Source organism: Theobroma umbraticum, unplaced genomic scaffold (genome assembly GCF_002168275.2).
Source record: "Theobroma umbraticum cultivar Fairchild unplaced genomic scaffold, ASM216827v3 scaffold_67.0, whole genome shotgun sequence".
In the NCBI taxonomy this organism is placed as follows: Eukaryota; Viridiplantae; Streptophyta; class Magnoliopsida; order Malvales; family Malvaceae; genus Theobroma; species Theobroma umbraticum.
This window is the reverse complement of record NW_018397262.1, coordinates 8,737,514-8,747,384: the sequence shown is the minus strand read 5'-3', so window position 1 is coordinate 8,747,384 and position 9,871 is coordinate 8,737,514. Positions and strand designations below refer to the sequence as shown.

Genomic DNA, 9,871 nt, shown 5'->3' with positions numbered 1-9,871 from the left:
TATCACCCACACTTATACAATATTTGAAATTTAAATATCTTCTTTTAAATTAAAATTTTCAAGTCAAACTTAATGAAAATTAAAATCATAAATCTGAACTCATGACTAAAATTAAATTACCAACTAATCGTTTAATTTGTTTAAAGGAAGACAGACATTAAGCATACCTGTTAGCTTGTTATCAAAGAGATAAAACTGTCTTAATCTAGTCAAATTCCCAATTTCTTGAGACACACTTCCCTCCAAGGCATTTTGAGATAAATATAAATCTTCTAATTGTTGGCACTTGAATAAAGCCATCGGAAGTTGACCTACAATGAGATTATTAGAATAGAAATCAACATTTGCAATAAAGATATATTGATCTTAAGGAGTGAAGGTATATAGGAATTTATATTCTGGGAGACCTATATCTCCTTTTATGTACAGTTAAAATATCTTTTTACATTGTTAAGTTTATATTCGGAGTTGAGACAAATTAAGAAAGAAACAAAACAAATAAAAACTAAAATTAAGTTTATATTCAAGTTCAACTCAAATGAAAACTAAAATCACAAATAAAAACAAATTACCAACTAATCATTTTAATTTGTCTAAAAGAAGACCCACTTTAAGTGTACCTGTTAAGTTGTTACTATCGAGATACAAATGTTTCAGTCTAGTCAAATTCCCGACTTCTTGAGGCACACTTCCCTCCAAAGCATTGTAAGATAAAGATAAGAATTCTAACGCTCTGCACTTGAATAGAGCCGATGGAATTTGACCTATAATGAGATTATTAGTATTGAAATTAATATATGCAATAAAAATATATTGATGACGGAGAAGGCTAACTATTATACAACCTGAAAGCTGTTTTTTGTCCAAATTTAACCTTTTCAAGTTGGAAAGTTTCCCAATTGCTATAGGAATCTGCCCCTTCAAATCATTGTCATACAAGATCAACTTCTCCAGGTTTGACAAAAAGCCCAATGAAAATGGGATAAGACCAGAGAAGTTGTTATGGTGCAGAAACAAGCTTTGAAGTTGAGTGAAGGAATCAAACCATGACGGGATTTCTCCACGAATGTTGTTGTGACCAAAGTTTATATGTTTCAGTGAAGACAAATTAGCCAACTCCATGGGCAATGAGCCACGAAAATGATTAAACCGGATGTCAAGCTTCGAAAGAAAATATAGATTTCCCAAGTGAGGTGGGATGGTGCCTATAAGACCCATGTGAGAAAGATTAAGAGCGGTGACTCTTTGATAATGGGATCCGCAAGTGACCCCAATCCAGTTGCAAACAGAGGTAGCACTAATCCAGTTGGTTGCCAATAGGTTTTGAGGGTCATGGGTGACATGGGCTTTTAGTGCAAGAAGAGCCAACAGGTCAATGGTGGTGTTGGGTGATTCCGCTGACAAATTAACCACAAAGTTGCGCAACACCACCACAAATACCATAAGAGGGAGGAGGAAGCCAATGTTTCCCATAAGGCTATATTTGTGGTTGAGGCAAGTAATTAAAAAAGAAACAAATTCAGTTAATTTGTTGAATTGTTGTGTTGGTTGATGCTCATTCTTTAAATACTATCCATGGTGAAGCATCTTAGAAAGCCCCTACAAATAAAGAAAAGCAAAAAGCAAAGTGGACAATCGGCAGTAGCAAGAGGAAAGGGTGAAGAAGCATGCCCTCTACTTCACGGTGAAGCTAGTGTTTTGTAGACTAATTCTACCACTTTGTAATATAATCAATGCAAGTGAGATTTTCAGGAAAGAATTTAAGCTTTGGGTTTAAACAAATTCACCAAAATTGGTACGAGTGATGATGAGTCTTCAACCTTTTAATAAAGTTTCATATATATATATATATATATATATATATATATTAATGCATTTTCTTTTGATTTATTTATTTCTTTGTTAATATTTTTTCTTTGATCAAATTCTTTTTTCACATCTCATTGTTAGTGATGGATTGACAACACTTTTATTAAATTCTTTTTTTTTTTTTACTTTTTTTCCCAAAATGTAAATGGAAAAGAAAAGAAAAAAAAATAAAAAATCAAAGACAGATTGAAAAAAGCAAAGATATAAATCAAAGGGAACTTTAAAAGCATGAATTAATTCTCCGTACAATGATTAATTTTGTTTCTAAAGTGGATTATTATCGGTGTTTGGTAGACTCGTTCTAGCACCTTAAAAATACAAGTGAGTTATGATGAGTTATAATGCTTTTTTCCTTTTGATTTATTGATTTCTCCATTATATTATGTCTTGCCATCAATGACACGGTTGAACTATTCTTCATTGACTAAAATTACATGATAGAGGAGAAGCGTGAAGCACATATATACAAGTCTTCTTCCTTTTGAAAAATTTCATTCTTCTACTCATTTTATTACAAGGTAATAAAGAACAAGAAAATAACTTTCTTCAACACATAATGAATCCAATTCTTTTCCCACAATCTCCACTTTCTTCAATTCTTGTCAATATCCCATTTGCCAATTTGCAGAAATTGGCTTCCTTGGAGAACACATCCATTCGTGGCTTAAAGTATCAAATAGTATCTCCCTTTGATATTTCAAAGCCAATGCTATCACCAAAATTATTATGATAAAGAATTTATAGTCATCAAATTCGGGCACAAAAAAGAAGCAAAATTGAAGGATTAGCACCCAGTTACCATCAACATAAAGAAGCCAAAAAGAGCATTTCTGTGTATATTCTTTGCTACTTTCATTTTCATTGTGCAGATATTCTTTGATAATTTGTCAGGGGAAAACACTTCACATAATCCCTTTCCTGTATGTTTCTGTATGGAAAATCTACAATATGTGCCTTCTAATTTGCAGCAAATACATACATCAAGTATAAAATAGTAAATATAGTTCAAGATATCTGCAACTTGAAAATACATACCGTAATCGAAAAATTCAGAATTACGACCATATAGGACTAATAATACTGAAATTAGTGATAACAATCTAACTAATTGGAAAGAAATCACCTTGCCAGAAAGGACAGATAGGGAGGATGAGGAAAACAGCGCAAGCATAAAGAGAATTTGTTTGGTCATTCTCGTTGATAATTTAAAGAGAATTTAAAATTTTCAATTTCGAGCAGTTAACCAAAGAGCATGGCAGTGACCCTTCTAACTAGTTGTCATTAACGAAAAAGCTTCTCAACAAACAATCTCTATGAAATTTCCAAGTATTTTACCATGAAAATTATTCATACCTAGATCCATATGTTGAATAGAGTTGTTAAAATTTTAAAGACATTATGGAATAATTCCACGAAAACTATTATTTGAGAAAATGAGATAATGTATTGATGAACTAATATTGCAAGAAAAGATAGTTTTATATATAGTTTTGAAAGTGAGTAGGTGTTTTGAGGTAAGAGTAAGATAGTTTTGAAAGTGAAAGTCTCCCCCTTAAATTGTGAAGGCTTTATATATAGTACTAAAAGTAACAGTTTCAAGAAAATGCTTTAATATATGTAATGAATAATATTATTAAGAAGAGTTTTAATGTTAGGTAACCATTACTAAGAGTTAATGTCAAGTAATAGTTAAAGACAATATCTCTCTTTCTCTTTCTCACAGCTTTTTCTCCTTCTTACTACTTATAAGATGTAGACAACATTAAACCATGCAAAAAGATAATGATCGAATTGTCCAGATCAAAGGTGATTCAACTTAATTGCAACATTATACAGGGTAGATCCATTGACTTTGTTATGACTAAAGACCTTGGCTTCGTGGAGACAAGAAACTGCTGAGATTTTCAAAAGAGGCATTACGCAACTTACATATTCTGCTTCTATTTTCATATTAGTATTTGGTCTTTATTGTTTGATCTCAGAAATGTGTTGTCTAACTCAGGAAAAACGTTATACAAAATGCTTCAAGTTATCAATTATCTTTATCACATAATCGAAAGCAAGCAATGGAGAAGGATATATAATTCAAGATATCTCAAGTTGACAATACATACCATAGTAACTGTTTTTCATTCAAAGTATAAACAAAGGACTATAAGAATAAATACAAAGACAAAAGAGGTGGATCCATTTTGGATTATACAATGCTTATAAAAGGACTAATACAACTGAAATTAGCTATAACAATCCAACTAACAGTAAAACTGTCTAATATAGAGGAGACCAACAAAATAAGAAAGCCCACAGCAATATATACATATATCATGATCATAGAATCCACCAGCCTTGCAAAATCTCCTTTCTTGTCAAGATCCTAATTTACCAAACTATCTGTGGAAGAAATTAATCTTGGAAGTTGGCACATACTTGACCTGGTAATATATGTTAAAACTTGTCAAATAAAGATCTTGAATTTGAATAAGAAACAATAGCCATTTTATTAGAACTATTAGTACTCACCTAAGAGCATTAGCTGTATTAGTTTCTTCCTCCATTTCTGCAGATTTTCCCTCCAATAGCATATTTTTGTTGACCTCTCTCAAAGATCCTAACCAACCATTGTGGTTTTCCAGTTGTGAACACAACATATCCCATGCTCAACCCAAACACTAGTCCACATCCATACCCCATCAATATAGAAAATTTCCAATTCATGGTGTCACCGTCTTCATCAAACTTTGTTGATTGTGGTATCAAAATCTGCTCATCACTACAATTTTTTGATAAAGGAAGCCCACATAAACCCAAATTTCCAATGTAGGAATCATTTGTGAAAGTTTCGAATTGATTGCCTCGAGGAACAAGTCCCACAAGGTTATTCCACGAAAGGTTTAACACCTCTAAGAATATAAGATTTACTAATTGTGCTGGAATTTTTCCTTCGAGCTTATTCGATGAGAGATCTAATGATTCAAGTGCTGACAAGTTTCCTAGCAATGATGGGATTGGACCCGTTAAACTATTGTGAGAAAGGTTGAGGACAACAAGTGAATGAAGTTCTCCAAGTATTTCAGGAATTTGTCCGTGAAATCGATTATTTGAATAATCAATAATCGTCAAAATCGTTAAGATATTTGGGAACTCCATATCCAACCCTTTTATCGTAATAGATAAAGAATGATATAAATATTCATCTTGATCAGACCCAATATACATCATGTAATTTGAGTCACTTTTGTTTCCACTCTCACTTCTTATGGCATGCAGATTTTCAAAAAATTTCGTTGGCAAAAAGCCATTGAAATCATTGTGTGAGAGATCAATGATTCGCAAATCAGAGAAGAAAAATCTACCCTCAAAGTTATCAATGTGACCATAGAATCTATTATGTCGCAAGATGAGAACTTGTAAACCCAAGTTTCCTAACCAATTTGGAAATGTGTCATTTAAGTTGTTGTTCCTTACATCTAAAATTTCCAAATCCAAGCAATTGACCAAAGAGCGCGGCAACAACCCTTCTAGTTTGTTGTGGTGGATGCTGAAACTTCTTAACAGACAACCTTTATGAAAATTTCCAGGTATTTTCCCATGAAAATTATTCCTGCTTAGATCCACGTTGGTAATAGAATTGCTCAAGTTTCCAAGACATTCTGGAATCATTTCACGAAAATTATTTGAAGACAAAATGAAATAGTCTACCAATGAACTCATATTGCAAATTGATGAAGGGATTTCGCCAATTAAATTGTTGTGTGAAACGTCTAGGCCACGCAAGGAAGATTGTAGAGCTGGAAGTCGACCTTGGAGCAAATTTGAACAGAGATAAGGAGTTTGAATAATTTTTAAAAAGAATTGCTCTATAAAAATGTCAAAAAAAAAAATGTTTTCTTGCTCGAAAAATGATACTTTTACTTCTCCTTGGACAGTATCTAGTGCTAGTGATTGAGTGAATGATGGAATATCCATATCACAGCTCTATAACAAGTTGTCCCCCACCCCCCTTTTTTTTTCCTTTTTTTTTGGTATAATTAACAAATGATTTTTCCATTTACTTCTAATCTATCAGATGCAAACCCTCTAGGAATTAAGTAATTACAATACTTAACCTTTTGATTGTTGGGTTTTGTATTTTTATATTAATAAATATGAATATTAGTTAAAGTTTAAAAAAGATATCAGATATGCACAAATCAAATAAAATAAAAGAAAGATTACCTGACAAGTCGTTATAGCTCAAATCAAGATACTCAAGAAAAGACAAGCTTCTGATTATTGATGGAACTTCACCTGAAAAGTAGTGTTCACTCCTTAGAAGTCAGAATTTTCCTACTAAGATTTGTTGTGATAAATAGGCCACTTGTCTTTAATGCATAACTAATTAACATAAAAGTATAAATTTCCAATCCAATTTATCTTTTTCAGGATTTTTTTCTAAATGGAGATCTAACACATCCAATTCAAAAATAATTAAGAAATTCATGTTTTAATGAATTTTATCACATACACTTATATTAAAGGAGAAATTTAAATCTCTTCTTTTAGATTCAGATTTTTAAGTTCAACCTAAATAAAAAATAAAATCATAAATCTGAACTCAAGAATAAAAACAAATTGACTAGAAGAAGGCCACATTAAATATACCTGTTAGGTTGTTATGATAGAGGTACAACTCGCTTAATCTAGTCAAATTCCCAATTTCTTGAGGCACACTTCCCTCCAAGGTATTGTCCGCTAGACTTAAAACTTCTAACTCTTGGCATTTGAATAAACTAATTGGAATTTTACCGCAGAAAAGGTTGAATTCCAAAACCAGTTCTTGTAACTTAGGAAGGTGATCAAATAGAGTCGATGGGAGTTGACCTACAATGAAATTGTTAGTGTTGAAATCAACATTTGTAATAAAGATAAATTAATGATCGAGCAAGCTGATTATTTATGCAACCTGAGAGCTGATTATTCTCCAAATACAACCATTTCAAGTTGGAAAGATTTTTTATTGCTATAGGAATTTGCCCCTCCAGATAATTGTCCATCAACATCAACTGCTCAAGATTTGATAAAGAGCCCAAAGAAGACGGGATAATACCAGAGAAGTTGTTACTATATAGAAACAAGCTACGAAGTTGAGTGAAGGAATCAAACCACGACGGAATTTCTCCATGAAAATTGTTGTGACCAAAGCTTATATATTTCAGCGAAGACAAATTAGCCAACTCCACGGGCAATGAGCCATGAAAATGATTAAATCTGATGTTAAGCAGAGAAAGAAAAGATAGATTTCCCAAGTGAGGTGGGATGGTGCCTGTAAGATTCATGTTAGAAAGATCAAGAGTGGTAACCCTTTGATGATGGGATCCGCAAGTGACACCAATCCAGTTGCAAACAGAGGTGCCACTAGTCCAGTTGGTTGCCAACAAGTTTAGAGGGTCATGGGTGACATGGGCTTTTAGTGCAAGAAGAGCCGATTGGTCAGTAGCGATGTTGGGTGATTCCGCAAACAAAGTAGTCACGGAGTAGCTCAACACCACCACAAATACCATAGGAGGGAGGAAGAAGCCGTTGTTTCCCATGAGGCTATATTTTTGGTTGAGGCAAGTAGTTAAAAAGGAAACAAATTCAGTTAATTTGTTGAACTATTGTGTTGTTTGATGCTCATTCTTTAAATACTATCCATGGTGAAGCATCTTAGAAAGTCCCTACAAATAAAGAAAACCAAAAAGCAAATTCTTTTGGGTTTAAACAAATTCAACAAAATTTGCACGAGTGATGATGAGTGTTCCACCTTTTAATAAATTTTCATATTACTTTATGCATTTTCTTTTGATTTATTTATTTGTTTATTAATGTTTTTTCTTTTATCAAATTCTCATTGTTAGAGATGGATTGACAACACTTGTATCAAATTCTTCTTTTTTTTTTTTACTTTTTTTCACAAAATATAGAAGCAAAAATATAAATCAGAGGGAGCTTTAAAAGCATGAATTAATTCTCAATACAAAGATTAATTTTGTTTCTAAAGTTGGATTATTACCAGTGTTTGGTTCTAGCAGCTTCAAATACAGTCCATGCAAGTGAGCGTTTTAGAGGAAGTGAGTTATGATGAGTGTTCCACCTTTCAATAAAGTTTTATATATACTTAATCCTTTTTCTTTTGATTTCTTTATTTCTCCATTGTATTATGTTTTGTCATCCATGACACGGTTGAACTATTCTTCATTGACTAAAATTAGCGTATGAAAGAGGAGAAGCGTGAAGCACAAGTATACAAAGTCTTCCCCCTTTTGAAAAATCTAATTCTTCTACTTACTTTATGGTAATGATTAGAAGGAAAAAAATAACTTTCTTCAACACATAATGAATCCAATTCTTGTCCCACAATCTCCACTTTCTTCAATTCTTGTCAACATCCCACTTGCCAATTTGCAGAAATTAGGCTCCCTCGAAGACCACGTTCATTCGTGGCTATTACCACTCAAGACTTGGAAGCATTGGCGAGTAAAAATGTTATAATGTAAAGGATGAATTTGTGTAGCACGTGGCTATTGCCGCGTTCTTCATCAGGTATCTTAGCAAAGGAGATTAAGCCCCCTGCATCGATGGGTACCGTCAAATATGACAAGTATTCAGTAGATAAGTAGCAGTGGCAGTAGCAGAGCACACTATCTCTTTCCCTCGAATCAGAGATAAGGCAGTCTGCATTCTGCATGGGAACAGAAAGAAACAAGTGATCCAAACCTCCTCAGCGTAGTTAAGGCAGCCCCATCGCATTGAACATGACGTGTAACCGTCTTCACATGAATTTACATTGCTTTTTTGATACATATTTAGAAATAATCAGTATAAAATATGACTAGTCCTCCCTTCATATTCAACCATTGTTCTTTGAGGTTGAGTGGATAAATAGACTCCAAACAGGCCACAGCCTCGAAATTTCAAGCTAATACTTGTATTTATATTTCAACTCCTTGATGGCACCTTCTGAATTGAACATGTTGACTAGACCTTTGGGAGCGCTTAGTCCCACCGGTCAAATAGCGGTAGCTAGAGGAAAAGTGTGAAGTATGCCCTCTGGTTCACGTTTGAACTGTCCTTTTGTCGCCCATGACAAGGTTGAAATATTTTCATTGACTAAAATTACGTGACTGCCGTATCAGAGACGAAAAGCGTGAAGCATCTGTTGATGCTTGCATGTACCAAGTGGACAAAATGTCAAGGGACAATCCACTTGGACATCCTGCATGTTTGTATGTGTTTTTGCTCGATGTTGAAGACTATGATGTGGAGCTATGCATGTTACTATAATGGTCATGTTTTAAACTTGTTTTCATGTATTAACAAATATTATATCTATTGATGATGTGTGGTAATGAAGCTATGTATATATTTGTTAAATGTGAATAAAATAAAGATATATCAATCTTAAAGATTGAAGGTAGGAATTTCTATGCAAAGAGCCGAGTTAAAATATCTTTTCCACTTTTTGATAGAGTTTCATAATACTTTCATTGTTAGAGATGGATTGACAACACTTTTATCAAATTTTTTTTAACTCATTTTCACAAAATATAAATACTAAAGAAAAAGGAAAAAACAAATCAGACATATTGAGAAAAGAACAAATATAAATAAAAGGGAATTAAGTCTCAATAGAAAGATTAATTTTGTTTCTGTAGTGGACTACATATTACCAGTGGTTCGTAGACGAGTGTTGCAGCTTTTGGTATAACTTAATGCTTTTTCTTTTGATTTCTTTTTTTCTTTCATCAAACTCTATATTAACAGAAACCTTTTGATGAGGAAAAAGGAGAAATGAAGCGGACAATATTTCAATTATTGACTGCCTTTTTCATGTAACATCTACTTTAAAATTTAAGAAATGATAAATATTAATAATGAAATTAATTTTTATATTAAACTCGCAGTTTATTTTAATTTGTATAGATCATAATAATGTCCAACTCAATCCAATTCATATGTTAATTCCTGAGTATCTTTAGAAGAA

General features: G+C 32.8%; 2 protein-coding genes across 3 annotated transcripts in view; both read right to left on the bottom strand.

Moving 5' to 3' along the window:
• LOC110419069 (receptor-like protein 53) overlaps nucleotides 1–1,473 on the bottom strand; it is a 5,137-nt gene extending 3,664 nt beyond the window's left edge. For both annotated transcript variants that reach the window (XM_089783999.1, XM_089784000.1), the window contains exons 1-2: nucleotides 846–1,473; nucleotides 621–764 (exon numbers count right to left, since the gene is read on the bottom strand). In XM_089783999.1, coding sequence (XP_089640125.1) covers nucleotides 621–764; nucleotides 846–1,473 — 772 coding nt within the window. The remainder of the gene's footprint in view (nucleotides 1–620; nucleotides 765–845) is intronic.
• A 2,582-nt stretch (nucleotides 1,474–4,055) lies between these two features.
• LOC110419071 (uncharacterized) lies at nucleotides 4,056–7,439 on the bottom strand. Its single transcript, XM_021431948.1, has 5 exons — nucleotides 6,812–7,439; nucleotides 6,511–6,729; nucleotides 6,085–6,156; nucleotides 4,390–5,669; nucleotides 4,056–4,301 (listed from the first exon to the last, which is right to left on the bottom strand). Exons 1-4 carry the CDS (start codon nucleotides 7,437–7,439, stop codon nucleotides 4,408–4,410), a joined length of 2,181 nt encoding a protein of 726 aa, XP_021287623.1. The 3' UTR covers nucleotides 4,056–4,301; nucleotides 4,390–4,407.
• Between the last annotated feature and the right edge of the window lie 2,432 nt (nucleotides 7,440–9,871).

What these genes read in the sequence shown, in the direction of transcription:
- LOC110419071 (XM_021431948.1), bottom strand. Translation starts at nt 7,439, where the DNA reads ATGGGAAACAACGGCTTCTTCCTCCCTCCTATGGTATTTGTGGTGGTG. An exon ending in GGAGAATAATCAGCTCTCAG is followed by an intron (nt 6,730 to 6,811) that starts GTTGCATAAATA and finishes ATTTCATTGTAG; the next exon opens with GTCAACTCCCATCGACTCTA. An exon ending in CTATCATAACAACCTAACAG is followed by an intron (nt 6,157 to 6,510) that starts GTATATTTAATG and finishes ACTACTTTTCAG; the next exon opens with GTGAAGTTCCATCAATAATC.